We start from the raw sequence: 24682 nt of genomic DNA, 5'->3' as shown, positions 1-24682 counted from the left end.
AGATGTTACCTTTGAATTTCCTGACTCACTGGAGGATCATTCCCTCATCCTCCTGGGATGAAGCAAGCTAAGATGAACAGCATGCACTTTGGGGTAAAGACGTAGGTTTAAACCCCTCCCCTGCTGCGAGCTGCATCTGTAAGCAATTATTTGTCTTCTCTGTACCTGTTTGTCTTTTGCAAAGCATTGTACATTAAATTAATGCTATAACCTACCTGGCGCACAGTAGGGACCCAGTGATGTTGGTTTCCTTGTTTTCTTCCATCCCATGTTGAGCATTTAATTTTAAATACTCAGAAGAAACTCCAGGTAAATGCACTTGGGTTTGTTTCTACACGAGCTGACCCTGCTGTGATAGCCTTTGAAACTCCAGTGGGGTGAGGCGAGGTAAAAACAACCACAGTTAATGCAGCAGGAAGCACAGGACAGAAGGAGGAACCACGAGAAGGAACAGCAAATAGAGCCTCTGCGTGATCTGGTACAAACCTCCTCTACGTCAAAGAAGAGCTGGGCTCTCCCACTGAATCCAGACGAAACACCTACTGGGCCCGGGAGGAATAACGCTCAGTTTTCCACGGAGCTGTTGTCCCCCAAATGCCGAGCGATGGGGTGACCGACAGCATTTCCAGCCTGTGAAATACAAGCTGAGCATCTGGGGGGAGATTTATGCTCGGGGCAGAAGCGGAAAGGCTGACTTAGCTGGTGAGACACAACTTCTCCCAACCTGCGTGCATTGAAATCGTGAGAAAAGAAGCTACTCAGACACTGCAGATTAACGCCTGGGACTGACTGCCAGGCTCATAAACATCCCGGTGCCCTGCTCTAACCTAAGAAAAATATTTGGGAGAATTCAATGCTGTCAGTCTCTTGGCTGGCCCGTAACTATGGCAGCGGAGAGAGAAGCATGATAAGTTATTGGAAGAGGGAAGTGGACCACCCCGGTGAAAGGATAAGTCGTGGCCGGGCTCCCTACCCCAGCAGTGACCCGGTCCTCTGTCGTGCACAGCCGTAATTTTCAAATTATTTTACTCCTGGACTGTTCTGACAGGGCAAAAGACCCTACGGACTCCCAATTTTGCCAAAACATAGTTATATCATCTTAGAGTTGGAAGGAACCGGCTAATTTAGTTCAATCCCTTCTCTCCACTTGTGAAGTGTTTCCAAGTGGGTAGAGGAGGTGGCCTCAGTCACAGAGGGTTTATGCGGAGCCTGGCCCAGGACTGGGCCCCCGATTCCTGGCTTGCGTGTTTCCTCCCATAGCATTAATTTGGCCAAGGGACTCCTTTTTCAGTTATGTTCTAATGTGTGCCTTGAACTACCAGCTGGCTGGGAGTAGCTCTTATTTTAAAACCCGCATCTTAACATGATCTGAAGTTTCAGGCTACCGAGAGGGCACTGGAGCGCCTGAGCTTTGAGGCCCACACACGTGGAGCCAGGAAAGAATGAGGACAACGGTCTGCAAAGCTAATGGGAAAGAGGAAAAAAGAACCACATTTTCTTACAACTCAGAAACAGCAGCTTAGCAGTTTGCTGGGCTGCTGGAAACACACCGAGAGCCCGGTGGGGTACCGAATTTGCATCTACCCCCAGACCCGCGCTACTGAAAACAAGGCAGTGAATCCCTGCAGGACCAGGGCCTGGATTTGAAAACCTTCTGCCCGCTTCCCACGGGTTGCAGGTCTTCGTGCATTTCTGTGCACCGAACACCCATCACGGGTCAGGCAGGGGCTTTTTCATACACTTGATTATTATGTTCAAGGGGTAACAGAGGCAGACGGGGAAACAGAAGTCAGGGAAGGGGCGTGTGCAAGGCCACACGGTTAGTGGTAGAGTCGAAATACAAACTCAGTCCCCAGATCGACTCCAGGCCTCTCCCCACCTTGTGGAAGATGCAGAGGCGCTGGAACACCCAGGAGGCGCTCGGTGGGGACCAGAGGTGCCCCAACTCCCTGGGCCCCATGTTCCTGCATCTCCGGCCCCATCTGAGCTGCCCCCCCCTGCAGCCTGCTACCCTCCAGGGGCCAGCCTTTAAGGCTTAAGGGGCAGCTCTCACCCACAAGGCCAAAGACAACAGACGTAGGTATTTTCAAGCGAAGTCTTTATTTGGAATACGTGTCACCTAGCGGGTCAACCATCCCGAAATAGCCAGTATTTACATCGTGCGGAGAAACACAAGAAGAGCCCCTTGAAGGCAGTCAGCTGAGCTCTGCTGGGGCCACTCGTCTCCCCCGCTTCACCGCTCCCCAGTCAGGGTCTCGGGGGCAGCCTGATGGGGGCCACGACCGCGGCTGGGAATCGGCCGTGACCTGCTGCGTCTTTTCCTGGGGCCCTCTCTCCCCGCCTTACTGTGTTAATACGTTATACCGGTGCCCAAAGAAATGATGGGATTACGGGGCGCCGCCTTCACCAAATCCCCTGCGTTTGTCTGTCCCGCTTTGTGACTTGAGAGCTTCGGCGTAGCTTCGCGCAGGCCGGGCGCCGGGCTGACTTGCATCGCGCGCAGGCGACGCATCTCCCCCGGCTGCTCTGGCTTCCCTGCCGAACGCACCTGGACTTGGACTGGCCTTCTGTCTCCCTCGGTCCCCCCGACACTGGCCCTGCTGTGCGTGGGGTGAGGGGCCGGAGACGGGGTGTGGGCCGCCCAGCGGCCTGGCTGCCCCCTGGAGCGGGCTCATCTCGAGCGGAGGGCTCCCTTCACCCCCCAGTCAAGGCCCTGGGACGAATCGCTCGACGACCTGGACTTGCCGGAGGTTCAAGTCCAGTCGCTGATTAGAGACCACAGAACAAGGACCTCCCTGCCCTGTGCAGTGAACACCACCGTGATGGGGCCCTCAGCAGCCACGGGCGGGGCTCTGCAGGCGCTCGGCCCCTTCCCTCGCCGCCCGCGGACCCGAGGCTCTCCCGGGGAGCTGTGAGCTGGGCCCCGTCCACCTTTTCCAGAGGCTGAATTAGAGTCTTCACCACTCCCCACACCCCTTTTTTCTTTTTAAAATAAAACATGCAGGCTGGGGGACCATTCTATCTTTCGTGTTGTTTTATCATCTCCCCCGTCTTGGCTCGGCGGGTCCCCAAGTGGACCAACCCACGTTCCTGGCAAAGGACCTCCCACCAGGCAGACTCTTAAAGGTCACTTGGAATCTGTCTCTTAAATCCTGTCCTGAGAAGCAAGTCTCCTCCCACACACAGATGTACAGAATCTGCAGTTCAAAACAAAATAAGAAGAAAATGCAAAAACCCCCCAGGCCTGCAATAGCTTCAGCTTAAGAAACACACTCCCACCCTTCACTCCATCCCTGGGGCACCGTCTCCTGCGCGCACACGGACCTGGGCGAACAACGACAGTCCCAGCAGTAAAGTAACTGCGTACAAGTCTCTAAGCCCAGATCTTCAGAGAGGGATTCTGCTGTGCTGGTCAGTTACTAGGAGATGTTCACCTGACATTGAATTGTGTATAATTTAGTCATTTTAAACAAAAGAATAGCCAAACCACACAAACAAGATCTTGGAGGGTCACGGATGAGATGGTGGGTTGATCTTATCTTCCATCAGCCCTTTCTGCTCAGAGCTGGGAAGGAGTCGTGTCAACAGAGGATCAGGTTCATCACTTTTCCCCAGAAGGCCTAAACCAAGGTGCTATCAGAGCAGGTCATTTCACTGCTGGAAAAAGCGGTCGGTGTCTAGTTTCAGAGTCATTTGAGTTCAAACACTCGGACTTCCATTAACGACAGACAGCCCTTCACCAACAGTCACGTGGAAAAAGAAAGATCTACTGAGAATTTCCACATGAATCAAACCTCAACCTACAACTCTCAGAAGGAAGCCAGGATCTCAGAGAGCACATACATTTTTAAGGGAGTTTTAAAAAAGGAACCCAAAGAGTTCACGTACAACGTGGAAAAGGATTCTGAAGATGCCATCAGGGGCTGTGCATCCTTAGGTGTTTCCTGTGGTCTGCAGAAACGGAAGGTTCAAAACAATACTAAAGATATTTGGTTTTCAATCATTCAGAAATTTTCTTCAAAGAAAGGTAATTACAGCTATATTAACATAGTCCCCTTCTTTTGCAAATCGAGAAATACAAATACATTTCAAATGTGATTCCTCATATAATTCTTTTAGTCCAAATAGCCAAAATGAGAACTTTTAATTTTATAAGCCACCAATTATTAAACACTAATAGTAAGTCATCCGAATGAGAAAAAGAAAGACAAACACAAAATATGAAAACTTCTTTTCCAGCCACAAATGATAACGGAGGGTTGTGTGTGTATAAGAAACAGAAATAATAAAAGCATAATCAGCTGAACTCCAAAAGCCCTGGAAAAGCTCTTTTTGATTAGAGACTGTATTATTTACCTCAGAATACGCAAGTTTAAAAGCCACATTTTCAAAGTTACCATCCCCACACCTCCCCACCCCTGCAAGACTTATGTACAGGCTGGAATCCAGGAATTAAGGTGAGAAGTATAAATATTGATAATTTCCGCCACATTTTCAGAACGCTTTTAGAGTGCTGTGATACAACAATTTAGAAGAAAGGAAGAGGGTCGCAGTTTGGTTGGTTTGCGATATACATAAGGTTCGGTAATTTCTTCCCTTTATGGTCCTTCTCTTTCTCTCGAGGAATAAGCTGTAATTGGAGTCTCTGGGTTAAAAGAAGTGTTAGATGGGACCAACAAAATGTAAGGGGAAGTCGGAACCGTTAAGATGTATGTACGTGGATGATACACGTATGTGTCTATATGCATACGTATATACACACATGCCCTCCTTCATCTGCACTTAACAGGAATGCACACCCACGAGGGCCCCCAGGAGCCGCCCTCACTGAGTGCTACCAGATGACCCCCGTGGTTCACCAACTACAGCACAGTAAAGCGGCCTCTTCCCCACGACATCTTTCCTGGGAAAAACAGTTCCAGCCATTCCTGGCAGAGGCCTGGCCCATCGTCCCCGTGTGTTGTGAGAAGCAGAGAATCCTCTAATTTCACAGGAACCAAAATCTGGAAAGGAGTAACTAGGAGTAACAGGTAAGAACCAAGGCTGCGGGGAAATGTGTTTGAAAAGACTTTTCAGAACTGCTTGGATTCTGTGTTGTTTATTACCATCCAAATACATGAAGTTCTGATGAAATAAAATCATAAGGTACAGATAAAAACAGGCCATGAAAGCCCAGAGTTGTTTTAGGGCCAAACTGCAGACCACCCAATAGTTCACATTTTAGGAATTTGAAATGCCTAAAAATAGATAAGGTGGTTTAAAAAGAGAGAGAGAGAGAAGGAAAGAAGAAAGAAAAAGAAAAAAAAAAAAAGGAGAGGAAAAGGAGGGAGGGAGGAGGCAAGAAACCATTCAGGAAATGTTAGCTCCCAAGAACGCCCGACTTAGAAAGAAGGGACAAACGCATAAAAAATGCATAAACTTTGCGCAGGTTAATGCAATAGTAAACAGTAGAATACATAGGCCTCGTAATACTTTTGTAATGGCATACATACAACGTCTCTAGCACTTTTGAAAACTATGCAGACACTGATTAAGGATGATTCTCAGTAAAAATACATATTTCTTTAAAGGGGCGGGGTGGGAGGAGGGGAGGGGTGGTCTCAGGGCAGATCCCCACGGACGTACAAAGCTGAAACTAAGTTTTTTGGTAATTCTAGTGGCTGTGGCAGCAAAAATTTGTCGTAAGGATGTCGGCTGGTTTTAAGAGGGTTATTTTCAAATATAACCGTACAGCTCTCTTTGTAAAAAAATCTTTGTGAAAAGTTAATTTTATTAACCCTGAAAAATGCCTATATTGACATCTCTTTCTAAGATAAACTAAAAGTAGCAGAGTTGTGAATGGGTAAGGGCTATATGCTTTAAAGCAAATGTGAACCCTCTTTGGGTTCCTCTCACACAAAGGGATACAGAGTCTTAAATACAATAAATTTCCTTAAAAATCTGCCACCTAACAATTGTTTACATCATAGAAAAATAGCGTTTTTGTAAAAAGAAATATAGTTACTTTGTTAAAATGGTCTATTTTAAACCAGCAATTATTTTTCATATAAAGAATTTCTAAACATCCATACAGGAAATAAAAATAGATAATACTGAGTGCAAAGCAGACAACATCATGTTTGCAAACGATCAAAGCATCTCATTGCCAGATAAATAACACTCTTAGTTCATTATGGTACAAGTTTGAATCTTTCGGGAACTTAAAAGCTACAGCTTTATTCTCTGATGGCAAGTTACTTATACGTAAAGTGACTTCAGCAGAAGGCCAGACTGATGAGAAATGGATCATACATATGCGTTCACATTTCCCCAGAACTGAAAGTGCTGACACACTAGCAGTGGCCTGCATCCCAGACTCTGTGACACGAGCGTGGACCGCAGGCCACGGGGAAGCGAAGGGGGACTTACGACATTCACGGTCCTTTTAAAAAATCATTCATTATATCATCCACATTTGAGTTTTCACATACAGCCAGATAAACACCAAATTCTTTACCAGCTTGGCTAAATCCATCATTAAGGAGGGTCTTTGTGACTCTTTTCTAAATACAGGTATTAACTCTTCGTGCCATAAAAACAGATGGTTTCAACCGACTACTGCTTTACTTCCACAGAGTGACTCTCTACGGCTGATGAGTTTCCTGGCGGCCGTGGGGACAGGATGTCACAGCGAGGGTCCCAGCTTCCTCCCAGGCGGCGGGGCTGAGGCCACCTCGGAGATCACTCTGTTAGCAGATGACAGCCCCGCACTCCACTGGCGCGTCATCACACCCTCTCCACTCTGCTAGGGTCGTACGAATCTGCAAAAAAGAAAACGAAAGACAAGTAGCGGTATATTCAGCTGGTCTGTTGTCTGTTTAAGCCTCAGACCAGAAATAAATATGTTTAGGGAACCAAGTCCACACGTGTAGAAACGTTCATTTTCAGACATCTCACCCATCTTATTGGTATTTTTTACTACGGAGTGAAAAGCTATCTAAACAGTCTAAAGGCTGTTTTAAAGGGACGTGTATGACCACTGCCTAATCACAGATGGAAAAATGGGAGTTGCTTAGTATTTTGATGGTCCCTTCCTGTTGTTCACAGTGGAACATAATTAACTTTAAATGCAACTCTTGTAAAGCAGCAGTGACGCTCTTAGCTGACGGTAAAGAGGATATTGTGTGCGCGTAAATTACAACTCTAAGGAAACCTTGCTGCAGAATGTGCGTCCTTGAGATCAGTGATGTCCCAGAAGGGCCTGAGGACCCCGAGACCCTGAGAGCTGGGCTGGCAATGACAGGGCTCCTGTCCCTGACCCGACAGCCGGCAGCGGGCCCTGGGAGTCTGGGCTGCCACGCTGATCCGTTCTTCAGGCACACACACTGGGCCCAGGTGGCCTGGGTTTCCGAAACGGGACACCACACGAAAGAACAACAGTCCTAGACCGTCATTAGGGCTGTGGCTAGGCCCTCGGGGGCCACAGATCTCTGGGGCCCAGGCAAACCTGAGGCTTACGCGTGTGGCTCCCATGGTCAGAATTTCCTGCCACGGCAGCTCAAACGGTTCTTAAGTTCTCAAGAGAAAACACGTAGGAAACCTGGAAGGGTGGTACAAGTCAGCAGTTACTACAGCTGTTGCAGAGCCAGCTCTTCCCAAAGCCTCTGGACCACGTGCATCCCGGAGGCCGCACGGAGGCCCGCCTCCTCCGGACGCCTTCTCGATGCCCCATGATGTGTTTACGACAAGACACCGCAACCGCGACAACTAAGGCAGCGTCTGTCGCGCTCGAGCCGCACACCACAAGCCAGACAGGACAGGCTCTTCTCGTGGCAAGGAGTCTGCCCCTCTGTAAACATCTGCCGCACCGAGTGCCCCTCTGGCTGGAAGCCGAGTTCCCGCGAGCCAGCCGCCTTCCGAGGGTCCACACTTCACACCCACCGTGGCAGCATGGGTAGCAGCTAAGCCTACATCTCGGCGCTCAATCGGCCTCATCTTAGGTGGATCCGGAGGGACGCCCCGTGAGCAAAGACACCCTTTTCGCCGCTGAGAGTGAGGCGGGCGGGCTCACTGCCGACAGCAGAGAGGCCTGGAGAGGCTGTGTGTCTATTAAGCCTCCAGTGACACAGACCCCGGGCCCGGAGCAGCCCACCCGAGGGCAGGTGCACGGAGATGCCTCCACGGAACGTGCCTGCTCTCTGACCTCCACTGCGGAAGCTGAGGGCCCAGAGACAGGGGGCCACGGAGAGAATTCTGTAGAATAAGGGGCTCCCTCTTCAGATCATGGGGGGGTCGAGGTCCGGTAAAAATATAACGTGAGCCACAGCGTGTTATTTTAAAGTTTCCAGTAGCCGTGTTAAAGCAAACAAAAGGAAATAGGTGAAATTAATTGCCATGATGTATTTTATTTCACCAGATAAATCCGAAAGGTTATCATTTCAATAGGTGATCAAGATTAAATTATTGAGAAGTTCTAGATTTTGGGGGTGAATGTCTGTGAACTCTGGCGTGTGTTTTACACTTGCAGCGCACCTCAATGTGGACAGGCCACACTGCAAGTGCCCAGGAGCCGTGTGTGACCAGGGGCTACCACACCGGCCGGCAGAGGTCCAGAGAACAGACAAGTCATCACCCTCGGTATTTGGAATCCTGGTTCCCATGGGCACCATTTCAGGTGAAGACAAATCACTAAGGCCCGCCCTCGTAGGTATTTCGAGTATGAACACCCTCAAAAGCTACTGCCCTTGAGGACGTGCTGACGCCCAGCCTTCTAACGGCATTATCTGGCATCATTAAACTGCCCCAGGTTCCCCGCCGCGGGCCCAAGCAGACAGGCTCCCCCCAACTCTTCTCCTGAACGTCTATTAGGAGAGCAGCCAGCAGAGGCTGATGGGACCAGCAGGTTCGGACGCTGATGTGCCAGGATTACACTTCTCACCTGGAACAGAATCCGTTCGGCAGAGATGACGTCTAGGACCTGAATTAGTATTGAGCTGCTAACTTCTTAGCTAGAGCGCAAAAAACCACTAAAAAATGTTCACTGAAATGACCATCTTTAAGCTGAAGGCAAGTCTTTGATACAATGGGTGCACAACACAGATAATAAGGTTCTAGAAGGGTGTGTGTGTGTGTGTGCGTGCGTGTGTGGTTACAGATGTACACGGTATAATCTTGTTGGAAAATTCCAGAACAAAATCTGAACTTAAGCGGCCCTGTGAGTTCAGGGGCAGTGAAGGGGGTCCGGCACGCTGGGGTGGCAGAGGCAGGGGTGGGGCGGGGATGGAGATGATGACTCTCGTGCCTAAAATGATAAAATTCATCAAAAGGAAAGAGTCCAAAAGCTTGTGAGCAACAAGCTTTACTATGTCAATCAAAGACCTCTCAGAAGGACTGGCTTTGGATCCCGAGGCCAGGTGACCATCACCTGGAAGGCTGACGGGGTCACCTGAGCCACTGCACGTGTCTGAAATCGTGCCTGTGGGTCGTGCTATGCGGTCACTTCAGGAAGCTCGAGGTAGCTATGACCACGAGGAGCGCTCTGCCTTTAGATTTCTGGTCATCTTACTGTGTATCAATAACAAATGCACCAGATGGAGAGACAAGAAAGTAATCAAAATCTCGAACTGTTGGAAACTATGGTTAAAAAATATCATAATAAAGTCATGGGGGTGGGGTGGAGTTTGAATGGCTGGCTAAAATGAAAATCAGCATTACCTAGGTGATTTCAGACACCCATCTGGCCCCATTCACGTGTCAAAAGGTCAGGCTGCAAACTGAGGGAGTGCTGAATTGAACTAGAAATTTTTTGTTACAACATATTCCCCGAAATACGTGGCCACGGACAGAGGCATAGCGATCTCTACAAACCGGTGTTTTCCTCATAACAGGATGTGTCTTACTTCAAAATCCTTATAATTCTCAGGAGTACTGACAAAATCATCATGATTTGATAGATAAAGAAACGCCCTTTAAAAGCCTGTGATGATGTCCTTATAACCAGCACTTAAAAGCCAAGGGGCCTGTTTTTGGTGGGGGCAGAGGGTCTCATGCCACAGCCTGACAAATCCCAATGGCTCACAAAATGGGCCACGGAGTACTTTCCACCGTAATGGCAAAGGCTCCGCATTCCAGGTATTCTCTTCCGCAGCAAAGACCAACTTTGTCAACTCAGATGACCCAAGAGGGCCCTGACAAATGAGTTCTTTCGATCATGGATGCTGAGTGAGAGTGGGAGCAATGTTGGCTCATAAGAACCACTCTGCATTTGTGGGAAAACTGAAAAAGTGCCAAGGAGATTTTTTTGTTTAACCAAAATTTCGGGACTCTTCCAGCTGAAACCAGTGATCTTCTCCGTCTGCTTTTAAACCCTTGGATTTCAAAACAGGAAACAGAGCAGCGAGGGTTGGGGATCACCAGGTCGGCGCAGCTAGTCAGATGGGAGGGCCTGGCTGACGAGGCTGGGCTGGGGTTGGGGTCCGGGGACAGCGCCGGAACACTGAGTAAGGGGCGCACTTCACCCTTCCAGCAGAAGGGTCCCTTCTAGTCGGTAGTTTATGATGTGGACTTTGAATTTCCTCTAATCATGGCTAGGGTATATAATCGATAATCCGCGGCGCCTGAAACAGAGATGCCAAGGGCTCTGTCGCCTGTTCGTGTCAGAGCCGAGGAGGAACAGGGGTTTGGGGGCATCGCTGCCACTGTCGTGGGAACCTGCCTTGTGGTTCTACATGCTGAAGAAGGCTCAGGAGACACGTGAAGGTGAGAGGATGCAGGGCTCATGGGCCTGCAGGATGCTGCGGCCAGAGCCAGCTCCCCTGGGTCTTAGCCATCAGAGTGCAGGGGCTGGAAGAAAGAGGGCTGGCGGGTGAACTTCCAGGGGTAGGTGGGTACTGAGAAAAGCAAACTGCTAATTCTGTCTAGACCTCTCAAGTCTCAGGAATGGTGTGGTGGTGAAGACAGATAAAAATGGGGACAAAGGATTCTGCAAGAATCACGGGGCATGGAGTTTATCGAATCGACTGGTACGTCTTTTCCCATTAGGTTAATAGAGCAACGAGGGTTATCTGGGTGAATGGCTATTATCTGGGAAGAGAATACAGAGTCCATGGTCTCCTACGAGACTGATCAAGGTTCCTGCACTAAAGCTGGAATACTTTACTGATGTACCTCTTCTCAGTTGGGGGCCCCCATGGTTGTTTATGTCTGGAATTCTACCTAGTTGCTTACATAGATAATTTCTATCAAGACTGGCTCATTTAAAATACACTATAAGATCTTGCTTTTTAAGGAAAGCTTCTGGATGATTCTTGGTAAAATGAAGACTCTTTTGGCCCATAATTCACAGGGTCAACTGCACCTTTTCTGCACCTGCAGGTTTCAGCATCCACCAACCTTGTGTTCCGATGCTCTCGGGACGTCGACTGAACACAACGCGCCCGCCCGCCTGCCCCGATCCTCACCTGGGCACCAGAAGTCCTGAGCGCCGTTCTCCTCCCTTTGTGCTGTCGGATGCCCGTCTTCTTCCAGCGGGGGGGCACCCTTGGGGTCAGAGAGCTTGTGCCTGGCGCTCAGAGCCCCGGGACCCCTCTCGGCCTTCAGGTCCTCGGCCTCCTCCGCAGAGTCCGCGCCCCGCGAGGTCAGGAGCCTCAACCGAGACACAGAGCTCACCTCCTTCATCCTCATCAGGCGGTCGGGGTCTGCCCTCCGCGGGGGGGACGCCAGTTTCTCCTGTAAACTTTCAATCACTTTGGACGTGCTTCGGAGCCTCTTTTCGGAGGCTGTCAAATTTGGGGTCCTTTCTATAAAATGGAACAAGGTGGACCTGAAGGGTGGCTTTGTCCCCACGTCCTTGGGATGGAAGGGCCGGCACTCCTGGGGGCTGGGCTGAGGCTCGGGGGCCTTGCTGGGGACGGCCCCGTCCACGCCGGCGGGCTCGGAGGGCTGGGGAGCCTGCCGGGCGCTGCCCACTTCTCCCACAAACAGAGGGCTTTGGGTCCAGCCACACCTCCTCCTGCTGTAGAAGGCGTCGGCGGACGCGGCGGGGTCACACCGCCGGGCTGGGCCGGCCGCTGCGTCCCGCCTGCGGGCCTCAAGCCCGCGGGCGCCTCCCTCAGGCTCGGGGTCTTGACTCCGCCCCGTCCTCCGGGCGCCTGGCAGCAGGGACTCCACGGCCACCTCAATGCCCAGGATCCTGGCGGCCCTGGCTTGCAGGGACTCGTTTGGGGGGATTTCTAGTGCACTGACTTCCCCCGGAGACCCCGCTAACTGGCCGGCGCTCTGCTCCTGCCCCGGCGTTAGCCCCACAGACCTCAAGTCTGGCGCCGACAGGCCTCGGGCTTTGCCAGCCACGGACAGGGGGGCCCCCGTGGGCCCCCGCCCCCCACCGCCCGCCTTGGGCGCGCTGGCTGCGCTCAGCTCCGCAGCACTGGGCTCCCGACTCGGCGGGGGCGCCCTCGGTTCCGCTGCATCGGGCGGCCCTGCTGCGGCATCGCTCGGCCCGGAAGACGCGGCTCGTCTCACAGGCCTCGGGCTGACGGCCGGCTCGGGCGCCCCGGCCTCGACCTCCCGGTCCCGCCCCTCCGCCATCCGGCTCCCGGGGGGCGACGGCCCTGCGGCGCGCCCGCTGCCGTCTGCCTGCCGGGGCCCGGGGGCCCAAGGCCTCGCCTCCTCGGCCCAGCTCTCGGGCTTGCTCTTGACGCTCCCCGGCCTGGGCCCCGGGTCCTCGGGTGCCCGGCCCTCCGGGAGGCCTGCGCGTGTGGACACGGGCTGGCTGCGGCCTCCCCAGGGCGGCTCTGTCTCACTGTCCTCGCGGCCGCTGCCGCCGTCCCGGCCCCCTTCCTCCTCCTGAAGCTCCTTGTTGAAACTTTCCAACTGGCTGATCAGGTCCCAGGGGCGGCGGCTGACGGGCTTCAGGAGGAACTGCCCAAACGGCTGTCTGCTGTTGCAGGGGCCTGTGGTCGCCCCCTTGACGACTTCGGCCCTGGGCACCGGGCTGCCTCCGTGGACACGGCCGTCCACGCGTGGCTCACCCGGGCCAGCCCTTGGTGTGGGGGCCTGGCTCCTGGGCGAGGAAGACCCTGAGATGGTGCCGCCGCCGCACGGGCTCAGGGGCCCCCCTTGGCCTTTCGGGGAAGGAGCCCCGGGCCTCTGGTTCTGGTCACTGGACGCCAACGCCACGTGCATCTGAACCTCGAAGGCGTCCAAACATCTTGGAGGCAGCGCGGTGTCGGGGGACCCTCCCCACATCTCCCCAGGGAGGGGCCGCGGGCTTTGGGATTCCTGGGTGAAGCTGGTCTGCGTTTGCTGGTCTCTGTACTGCTGCCCGGGCCACAAGCCAGGACACGCGAGCGCTCGGTGTTTCACAGGGTGTGGGAACCTGGGGTCGTCTGTTGGCTGGTCTCCTCCGGGGCTCCCCGGGTCTGATTTCTGGAGCTCCGTCCTCCCGGTCATGCCGCCCATGAGCGCCTGCAGCTCCAGGTCGGTGGAGGACAAACTCAGCAGACTCTGCTCCTGCAGAGCCGCGCTCTTCTCGGGCCCAGGCCTTTCATCCACTTTCTGTTTTAAGTCATTGTTGTTCGTATCTGTAGCTGGCAGATGTGATTCTGACTTAACTGGGATGGAAACCAAACAAAATATCGTCTCGCTCATTTTTTTCTTTGAACTTTTCTTGGTCTGCAGCCCAGCTTCGAACTTTCTGAGCTGGGTTTGTATCTCACAGGTACTCTCGCCCTGGGGGCTCGGGGAGGAGACGAGGCTTTCTGCGTGCACGTCCAGCCGCTGACTCCGAGTGACGACGCAAGCGTCTCTGTGCTCAGCAAAGCCACCATCTTCTCCACCCCCGGGGAGCCGGTCCCACAGCCAGCTCTCGTTCCCCGAGGGGCCCCGAACGACAGCCTCCCGATGCAGGCTTCCAGGCGCCGGCTCCGTGGCAGGGACAGGGCCGTCCAGCTTCACGTCTTCCCAGAACCCGTGGGGTCGGGCGAGTCTAATGTGTCGTATCCGTGGGTCGTCGAAGGGGATGTACAGGACAGAGCCGTCACAAGCCGTGGCGGGGCGGGGCTGCGGGAGGACCCCGACAGGAGAGCACGGGCTGGGCCCCAGCTCCTCCCCGGCTCCCCGGGGGCTCGAAGGGGGCTGGCCGCCGGCTGCAGCCTTCTCCACCGGGTGCTGCTGCGCGTGGCGGCCTCCGCCCTCGGGCCTCCGCCCTCGGGCCTCCCCCGGGCAGGCGGGTGCGGCGGCCTGCAGCGGCGACCGGTAGGAGGGCGGAGGCACGTACACCGGGGGCTCCAGGCCGGGGTCAGGCGCGCACGGCTCCTGCCTGGCGGCGTCGTTCGCCTTGGCCGAGGGGGCGGCAGCCGAGTCCGGCTGCCGGCTGTCCGCGTAGCTGCCGTTTTCCGCGCCGGCCCTGCAGTGTTGGTGGGAGCCGTAAGATGGAGGCTTGAGGGGTCTCCCAAACCGAGGCCGGGGTAAGGGGGCCGAGGAGCCGCCCTTCTCGGGGTTCCTGGTGGCTTCCGAATCGCGAGTACCGAATGAAGGCTGGAATGCCACTTGAGGGACACCTGGAAAGTGCCCGTCGCTCAAAGGGATGGGAATCTCCACGCAGCTCAGGCTCTCGGGGGAAAGAACCCTCGGCAGCGAATGGGATTTCTCGGAGGTCAAGCCGTGGCCTCCGAGCACACACGGGTACAGGTCTTGGAACAGCTTCTCCCCGACGCCAGCCGGCATCTGCCCCCCTGGGTTCCGTGGCTGGGCCTGGCCTCCGACGCGGACGCTCTGCCATCTGGCGGGACCCGCCAGTCCCAGCCCTTCCTCGCAAAGTGCCTTCCTCATCACGTCCTCGCTCCTTCCGCCAGCCTCCCGGGGCCCCTGGGTGGCTTGCGCGGGCGGGCTGGGGGCCCGGGCCGGCTCCTCGCGGGCTTCTTGCTCCCTCCTCCGGTAGGTATGGCTGCGGCTGGCCGGGGGCTGCTGGCGGAGCCTGCGAGACAGAGAGGCACGCGGTTACGCCAGGGAGGACGTGCACGGGGAGCCTGCCTGGGCTGTGACTGCTGAAAACCACACCCTGGGCCTTCCCTGGCGGCGCAGGGGTAAGGAGTCCGCCTGCCAGTGCGGGGGACGCGTGTGTGAGTCCTGGTCCGGGAAGATCGCACATGCCGCGGAGCAACTAAGCTTGTGCGCCACAACTACTGAGCCTGTGCTCTAGAGCCCATGAGCCACAACTACTGAGCCCGTGCCACAACTACTGAGCGTGTGTTCTAGAGCCCACATGCCACAACTGCTGAGCCCACGTGCCACAACTACTGAGCCCATGTACCACAACTACTGAGCCTGTGCCCTAGAGCCCACATGCCACAACTGCTGAGCCCACGTTCTACAACTGCTGAGCCCGTGCACCACAACTACTGAGCCTGTGCCCTAGAGCCCACACGCCACAACTACTGAGCCCGTGTGCTACAACTACTGAGCCTGTGCACCACAACTACTGAGCCTGTGCTCTAGAGCTCATGCGCCACAACTACTGAGTGTGCGTGCTACAACTATGGAGCCCGTGCACCACAACTACTGAGCCTGTGCTCTAGAGCCCATGCACCACAACTACTGAGCCCGTGCACCACAACTACTAAGCCTGTGCCCTAGAGCCCACATGCCACAACTACTGAGCCCGTGTGCTACAACAACTGAGCCAGTGCACCACAACTACTGAGCCTGCGCTCTAGAGCCTGTGAGCCACAACTACTGAGCCCGTGCGCCACAACAACTGAGCCTGTGCTCTAGAGCCCAAGAGCCACAAATACTGAGCCCGCATGCCACAACTACTGAGCCCATGTAACACAACTACTGAGCCTGGTCTCTAGAGCCCGCACCCACAACTACTGAGCCTGTGCCCTAGAGCCCACATGCCACAACTACTGAGCCCGTGTACTAAAACTACTGAGCCGGTGCACCACAACTACTGAGCCTGTGCTCTAGAGCCCATGCACCACAACTACTGAGCCCACGTGCTACAACTACTGAGCCCGTGCACCACAACTACTGAGCCTGGGCTCTAGAGCCCATGCACCACAACTACTGAGCCCGCGTGCTACAACTACTGAGCCGGTGCACCACAACTACTGAGCCTGTGCCCTACAGCCCACATGCCACAACTACTGAGCCTGCATGCTACAACTACTGAGCCGGTGCACCACAACTACTGAGCCTGCACTCTAGAGCCTGCGAGCCGCAACTACTGAGCCCGTGTGCCACAACTACTGAAGCCTATGCGCCTAGAGCCCGTGCTCTGCAACACGAGAAGCCACCGCAGTAAGAAGCCCATGCACCGCAACAAAGAGTAGCCCCCGCTCACCACAACTGGAGAAAGCCTGCATGCAGCAGTGAAGGCCCAATGCAGCCAAAAATAAATAAAATTAAAAAAAAAAAAAAAAGCAATGGACTATAAAACAAAAACACACTCCCAACCCCAGCACTCGTCGACTTGGAAGAAGCCACGGCCCACGAATAAGGGCTGGAAGGCAGCCAGCTGTTCTGCCATTGCGCGCCTAGCGACAGGCTGCGCTCAAGAACTTCAGGACTTCGCATGCACGTGGGTGAGGCCAAGCTCAGGGCTCTGAAATGCCCGAGGGGACCGGGCTTCCAGAGTGTGGCCCTGGGCCCTGGACTCCATCCCCAGCTCAGGCGGGACGGCTGCTTGCTCTCCGGGGGCGGGTCTGGGAACCCGCGTCGAGTGTGGGCTGGAATCACGAGGGGGCCGCTCAGGTGAGGACCCTGGGTCCCAGTCCAGAGGCTGACTTAGCAGGCCTGGGTGGGGCTCCATCAAAGGCACTCCTGCCAGGTCCCTGGGTGCTGCCTGTGCTGTGGGTCCCAGCACCCCCGCCCAGCACCATCACTGAGGGCGGGCGTCAACCATGAGCGCACGGCAGTCGGGGGACCCCGCCTCCCCATGCCCGTAGGCAGTACCCCAGCTCCAGCCCGTTAGAGTCTCCGAGGCAGGCGGGCAGCCAGGCACCGCGTCTCTCCGTGGCCCCCAGCTCTTCCCAGCGTCTGGATGAGACGGAGGCTCTAGCGGAGTTCCCACACCTCCCCGAAGGTAGCAACCACCCACTGGGCTCATTAAATATACACATTATCAATGTCCCTGCCCCTGAAAGTTCAGATTCAGTAGCTCCGGGTTAGGGTCCGGTGTCTATTGTTACCAAGCTCTCTGGGCATCTTGTCTTCAGGGGACGTGGAAACACGCTCGGGCCACCTTCTGAGACTGAGGGGCTCTGCTCCGGAGAAGAGCCCTCTGCCAGGTAACGGATGCTGGCACCTGCGGCCGGCCAGCTCCAGGCTGTGGCCCACCGCCCGGCAGGGTTTCCCTGTGAGCCTTTAAACCATACCACCGCCCAGGGCCCACCCCCAGACAGGGGATCTCATCAGTGCCGCCAGGAGCCCGGGCCCAGATATTTCAAAACCTCCTCAAATGACTCTGGCAGCCCGAGTTTAGAGCTGCTCTACTGCAGCTGAAGGAAGGATCTGAACACTGCTGAACTGTGCAGGAATATTAAGCTACTGCCTACAAACCGGCAGAGACCAGGACTGTAACACAGAAAACCCACGAGGCGGAAGGAAGCCTGGGGCGTTCCGCTACCTCGATTAACCACGGGCTAAGCAGGAAAGGTTCCAACTCTACAAGTCCTGATTGCTTTTTAAATTATAAAAGTAATACGCACTCATTGTTGAGAATGTGGAAAAATATAGGAAAGTACAAACCCCCAAAATCGCTCGTAGTCTTTATACCCAGAGATGGTCATTTTGATGTATATCTTCTAGTCTGTGTGTGTGTGAGGATGTGGATTTTCAAACAGCCTTAGTGTTGATCTGCTTTCTGGTTTTACGTCAACATTCCCCAACATCTGCAGCGCAAACGACAGCCAACACTTACATGGTGGTGACGGTGTGCTAGGTCCTTACTGAGTGCTTTCCTAACTCATTTAAGCTTCACCAGCACCCCTCCGAGGTAGGAACTGCTGTCAGTCCCATTTTACAGAGGAGGAAACTGAGGCACAGAGAGGTTGAACAACTCTCCCAAGTCACACAGCTTGCAAGTGGTGGGAAAAGAATTCAAACCCAACAAATGTGGCCATAAAGCCCAGTTAGCCACCATGTTTCACTTCTTCCAGCGTAATGGCAAATCCCTCACGAGCACAGTTTCAGTGGGAGAATAGCAGTCTATCACGTGTACGTGCTTTATTTAACCATCATGCTGCTATCAGACATCCACGTAGCTTACATTCTAAAACACTTCTGAGAAACTCTATTCACCAACACTACGCAGGTCCCAGGTTATTTAGAATCAATCCGTAGAAAAGGAAGCGGCAGATCAGGGGATCATGCTATCCCTGTTGTGCAATGTGACCTCAGATCGGTCCGGCCCGTTTAGGCTCGTCCCACCCGCAGCGTGGAGCAGAGCTGGCCCTGCCGCACTGTTCCCGTGTCCGGCTATCACAGCCGATGTGTTTCCTTACTAGATAAGTGCAAGTAATCTCTCACTGGTTTTTTTTTTTTTTTAATGTGCTTATCGGCAAACGTCTGGAGGGACTGAAATCCTGAGGTGCGATTTGTCCACGTTCGGGCCACAAGCATAATCACAGACAAACCAAGAATGACATAAACAGGACAAGGATATAAACAGGCTGTAGTTACCTACGCCAGGAAGGGGGCCAGAAATGTTCCGTTATCACCTTAACTTTGTCAAAGCTGCCATTTGCAACTAATCAAAACGGCTGGGCATTCTAGGCAAAACTTTTTCCTATTTGCACAATACAGCAAAACCCCAGTTTCAAGAAAACACAGATCTACCCGGAGAACTTTAAATAATCTATTTTAAAGAGTACACATGACAGAGAAAACTTTTATATGAAGCAATTATTTCACAAACATCTAGTTTGTACCTAGTCTGAGCCTGGCTCTCACAGGCACACGTGGCCCACGCGGTGACAGTTCTGGTGAATTTCTCCTTCAGACAAGTTATCAAGTTGGATATCTACTGGCTTCAGTGTATGACGTCCATTAACAGCTAAAATGTGTGCCACTTCACATGGCTTCAAAGCCAAGAATGTGTTTTCCGGTACCTTTGAGGAAATAAGCTGAGATCAAATTTTTCTTTTTAAAAAATGAGACTAATAATTTACATTTACAAAACGTTAACAATGGGACGTTTCACAAAAAACATGCTGAACGCGTTAACACGGGGTGGGAAAAAGATAAAGAAAGCCAAGTGGCGTGTGAGAGCCCAAATAAACGGTGTCAACAAGGTCAGTGAGACAAGCAGGGTCTTTGTACAGAATCCCTGGGAGAACAGGTCAGAGAGGAGACAGAAGCCACACCTGCGAGCAGCTCCCTGAGTATCAGAAAAGAGACACGATGATGACAGAACCACTGATCGGGGTGTTTGGAAAATCTTTGAAACATAAACATGTGAAAAACAACATGTCTATAGGAAAAGAGGCAGATCTGTTTGCTGAAGGTATAAAGGCTGATGATGAAAAAAGTGAGGAGACCTTTCTGTCTGTTCACATGACATTTTCAACCGCAACAGGAAATCCCACCATCCTTTCTAAAAGGAAAGCCTACTTAGAAGGGCAGCAGGGGCCATGGTTTTTAACCATGGTTGCACCCACTGCAGGATTATCCCCTCCACGGTCCTCAGAGCTGCACCAACCTGTGATCACCTGGGCTCAATGCAGCCTAGCTCTGTGCCTGATACCCCGCGGGCGGGGGGAGGTGCCCGCCTCCCTTCCCCACAAGATCCTGAATCTGGTCCCCCAAGGGCAGCCCCCAAAGGCTCGTCTTCTCTGTGGAGGTCGGGAGGCCCCACCGAAGTGGTCCCCAGTCCAGTGACTTCTTCCCGTTGGCAGGGCCACCACCCTAGCAGATGCTGGTGCCGCCCCATGACCTTGAAACCCTGGTGTCACTTCCTTCAGAAGCCACGCCCTCTTCCAGATGTGAGGGTCAGTCTTACCCAGGAGCACAGTCTGAGCATAAGGGTAGTACACATCCCTTAAAGGACCTCCCACCCCGTGAAGGAGCAGTGCTTTCCTTCTAGGTTGGCAGGGGCACTGGGGCATCTCTTTAGAGGGACTCAGCGCCAGCAGCCCAGTGCTGGGTGTCTGGCACGTTTCTGGGACGCGGTCAGCTATCTAGTGCTACAGAATTTCCTCCCCAATCCTCTCTGGGCCTGGAAGCCTGCAATTTCACTTTCCAGCGTGCCGTGGTATATTCAGTGTACTACACTGTGTGACTAACCCTCTGACTCAGGGTAACAGATAAGCTAATTTTGGAAAGGGGAGCTTTAAGGTCAAGAAGAGATCACGACTAAGGTTTAGAGGTTAGCACAAATTAAGATCAGTCAGAAGAGACAAAGCTGCTCTGGGAACATAATGGACAGATCACTATTCAGCCAACAGCTCAAGGTGAACAAGAACTGCAAGTTGCACTGGCACAGAGGTAACTAAGAGACACACAACTGTCGGGTCAGACGGCGAATGTACTGTTACGCCTGCTTTCCACAATGTCGCGATGAGTGAGTGCAAATGATAAATACTACAGAATCAGCTGAAATAAAGGACCAGGGAGACTATTTCAGGAGGTTACTGTTTGGTTTTTTTTTTTTTTTTTTTTTAAATACACACACTTAACAATGGGTCTGGAAGAGGAAGCATGATAAATGACAGGACTGATGAATGATGCTAACTTTAGCATATGCGGGAGGGGCGGGGCAGGAAGACAGTCCAAAGCACTCTAGGTATCCACACGGACAGGTAACTAAGCAGACCCACCCGGGAAACACCTCTGCTGATGCAGGGGATGGAAGGCCCTCTGAGTCTGGTCCTCCACCCGGGGGTTTGAACGCCTGAGCCCGGGTCCAGGGTCCACAGAGATGAGCTCAGGATGGGCAGCGTCCCTGGGCAGGGCTGGCTATCAGACCACGTTACCAGCAGCGGACGCAACTTGCTCCGTGGCGGCCGGCAGTTTTCTGCATCATCTTCGGGGTAGGACTTCAAGAGATTTTTGATTCTGCGAGGTCTGGTGAAGACCTTTTATCCAAGTGACCTAAGTCAGAGGCCCCGCCCAAGAGGCCCTGCTGCGGGGAGGGGCGTTTAGGGTCGTTGCTTGCTTTTTACAAACCAGCGCCTGGAGCTGCAGTTCTCGGGGATACACGTGGGGCAGACGCCGTCCCCTCCCTCCCAGATGTGGGACCCTCCCCCCAGTGGCTGGGCAGCTGCCCTGCACTTCCTCTGGGTGACCTGGCCCCTTCTAACGGACTTCCCAGCTTCAGGAAGAAAGGGCTGAAGTGGGGAGAAATGGGATGAGAAGACAGGGCCTGTGTTCAGGTTGCCGGGGAGCGGCGGACCCCCAAGGAGGGCGGCTCCCGGCGATGGAGCTGCGGAGGCGCCCCTCAGTGGCGCCACCAGGGGTCGGGGTGGGGACGCTGCCCGGAGTGTGTGGGCGTCTCCTGGGGCGCTGGACGGCGGGGGGTCCAGACGCCTGCAGCAGGGCTTCTGACCACGTACCCTCGGCAACACGCCTCACCTCCCCTGGCCTGACTCCTCCCCTGTCCAGTGGACGGTCCGAACGCCTTCCTTTTCAAGCTTGTTGGGAGGATTAATGAGATAATACATTTCAACTGTTTGGCAGAGTGTCTAACATACGAACCCCCTGTTTTTAGCTACTAGTACCATCATGACCCCCATTAAAAGCAATTCTCAGCAGGGGGGATCCATTTGGAAAGTCTTCGCCTCACATGGTACACGGAGCGGGTGAGGGGCACGCAGGGAAGAGACAAGTGAGTGTCTGCCCTCGAGTGGGGTTACTGTAGACCCGTACTGTCCTCTCCTAAGCTGTAATCAATGGGCCTGCACTGACTGACATAACAAGACCCTGACCCTCCGGCCAGGCTCTAAGGGAGGGTCCGTAACAACGATGTCCAGCCAACCAATATCTAGTCTATTCAAACAAAGCAGGAAGAGCAAGCTGGGGCCCATCTTCTTTCTCATGAATCCACTAGGTAAGGCAGATTATTCCAGAATGTTCCCTGTGTTCTCATAATAAGGACATATCCTTATGGATATATATGGGTGTTTCCTCACCTACTAAATAACCCAGTCCTCTAGCTAAAGAAGGAACTCGTCACCAGCAAGTCTCCTCTTGGTGATAATGTTGCTGCCAAGACAAATGGAGCTCTTGGCTGTGCTGATGTCCTCCTCCTCCTCCCCACTGTTCTCCCTGAAGTCTCATGTTCAAAGGGTCCAACCTGATTCTTCTTGGGAAAACATGGTGAGGGTAGAGCAACATGGAAGCACGTGCAGGGAGAGGACCAGCGTCCGGGCTTCTGGAAGCTGACACTGCTGATGAACAGAAACAAAGTGCCTCGGAAGAAGGGTTTACAACAAGACAACGGGAAATCGGAGGTCTGGAGCTTCACGTGCGCTGATGAGCGCTCCAGCTCACACAGCCCATACTTTGCTCTGTGAAGTGGTCAAACTAAAAAGGCCTAACACTTAGGAGACGAAGCAGCAGCTACAAGACAGATGATGTTTGTGGAAGTGTAATTCTGTACAGAGAAAGAGATACATGGAAACAGATGTTAAACTCGAGGCGTTCCTTTTTTGGAGAACCATTATAAGCAGGATACGATGGGAGAGAAGCTTAAAAAGCCTCTGCAAAGGAACTGTTTACCATACCCAGTAGCACCACCTAGAACGACGTCCACTGAGCCACCACTGGAAGGCTCCCCAGACGAGGCCCCTCACCCCACATCAGAGATCCTCTCAGACTGCTGAGTCTCTAATTAGCTACGACTGCGCTGACGACAGGACATAATTACAAGCTATTCTCAGGATTTCTGGGGCTGAGCAGAAAAGAGCTTATTGTGGTACAACTTTCAGGTTCAGACCTCTGCTATGTTACGTTACTTTACAGCTTCCTCTGATTATAGCATTTCAAAGGAAACACAGTAAGGAAACAGGGAATGCCTGATAACAGTGTTTCACAAGTTTAATGGTAGCTGAGTATTATTCAATGATGGCTACTTGCATTTAAGCATGCAGTTTCCTCCACATATAGATAACAGCTAGCTTTTCTCCTGTGCGCGTTTCCTCTGTTTCCCCTTAATCTTTGTGTGTGTGTGTGTGTGTGTGTGTGTGTGTGTGTGTGTGTTGGCAAGCACACCCTGCAACAAGGCAGTATGTGCAGAAATAGTTAAACTTGGTACAAACTGATGAACTGAAAGTCTACTCGTTATAAGCTTTGAGCACAGATGTAAATACCAGCTTTCAGAAGCATCCTTTGCATGTTGCCATGGGGAGGACAGAGAGGCCACAGAGAAGATGCACACAGTTAGTATCTGCTGTTGGTTATACGGCCAAGATTAGGACACAACAAAAACCTAGCATTAAATCATCTGACATCTAGAACGCTGTCTGCAGTTTTACAGACATCCTCGGTTTCCCTGCTATGTACATCCTGGGTTTCCCTGCTATGTACATCCTGGGTTTCCCTGCTATGTACATCCTCGGTTTTCCTGCTATGGGAATACTGTAGTGACATCTGACGTGACCTGTGAGTTTTCTTCTGTACCACGTGGGTGACTCACACAGCCAGTTTCAACACCCCAGTCCGGTCCCTGAGACCATCTAGGAGTGGTTTAGCACCCAGGTGAACACTCTGCGGAGTGAATGACTCAAGGGGGACGTGCCAGGGCTTTAGGGTTCCTAACTCAAAGGTCTGGGAAGAGAAAAGAAAATATGAGTGGGGTGCACGGTCAGCCCCGCGCCCACCCTAGCCTGGAGAGCGGCCTCACCCGAAGCCTTCCGCCCAGAGTGGGTGAGGCCCGGACACCCACCACTGTCCAGCCGCCCTGCCCTGGCCAGCCCCTCGCGTGCTGACCGCCGACCAGAACAGGGCCGGCAGGCTCACCATGCCCAAAGCATCTCTGGCTGCCCCAAGCTACACATACTTTCTCTTGGAAATTTAAACTGAGACCCGAGGGCGGAAGTCGGCGGGGGCTCTGGAGCCAAACCTCTGCCTCCACGTGGGACTCAAGTCCCGGGGAGCCCAAGTTAGTGGGAAGTGGGAACTGCTGGTGACGTCAGTGGAGGAGCTGCAGTGCAGGGAGACGCAGTGACAGGCGACACCTCGGGCGGAGAGGGTCCCGCAGGGACGGGCCACAGCCTGGAGAGACCCGGGCTAACGGCCCGTCCTGGGCCCAGCTTGCTCGTCCCACATCGGGTGAGGCCGCCAGTCTTCGTGTCCTGCGGGCCAAGCCCCCGTGGTATCCCCACACCTCCCCCTTCACGCAGGTGCCTCTGGTTCCCTGCACCCGGAGAAGCCACAAGGATGGAAGCTTTCCCGCCAGGGGCCAGGCGGCCCCCGGGAGTTCTGCTGAGCCTGTGACTGTCCCCTCCCCACCCGTCCCCCAAGGTTGGCATAAACGAAGGCACCAAGGCCGCGACCTCAGAGCTGGGGTCGACAGTGCAGGTGACGGGAGCCGCACAGCCAGCGTTTGTGCTTTACACGCTCGTCCAGTCTCCAGCCCTGAGAAGGTCAGTCCCGGCAACACGTGGGACGCAGCTTTGGAAAGCAGTGACTCTAACTGTCGCTCTGGATAAACGGTCTCCCCACTTGAGCCGAAGGGCTTCTCAGCAGGTTCAGCCGGTCCTGCACC

The 24682-nt window shown here is 53.7% G+C and overlaps 1 protein-coding gene across 4 annotated transcripts in view; it reads right to left on the bottom strand.

Annotated features, from left to right (window-relative positions):
- Window positions 1-2081: 2081 nt before the first annotated feature.
- The window catches only part of JCAD (junctional cadherin 5 associated), a 74875-nt gene continuing 52274 nt past the window's right edge, over window positions 2082-24682 (bottom strand). For all 4 annotated transcript variants that reach the window (XM_049706467.1, XM_004278654.3, XM_033403498.2 and 1 more), the window contains exons 3-4: window positions 11439-14953; window positions 2082-6800 (exon numbers count right to left, since the gene is read on the bottom strand). In XM_049706467.1, the coding sequence (XP_049562424.1) occupies window positions 6766-6800; window positions 11439-14953 (3550 nt within the window). In that variant the 3' untranslated portion in view covers window positions 2082-6765. The remainder of the gene's footprint in view (window positions 6801-11438; window positions 14954-24682) is intronic.

This window comes from Orcinus orca, chromosome 2, assembly GCF_937001465.1.
Source record: "Orcinus orca chromosome 2, mOrcOrc1.1, whole genome shotgun sequence".
Classification (NCBI taxonomy): domain Eukaryota; kingdom Metazoa; phylum Chordata; class Mammalia; order Artiodactyla; family Delphinidae; genus Orcinus; species Orcinus orca.
The sequence above is the reverse complement of the archived record's forward strand: the minus strand, read 5'-3'. Positions and strand labels throughout refer to the sequence as shown.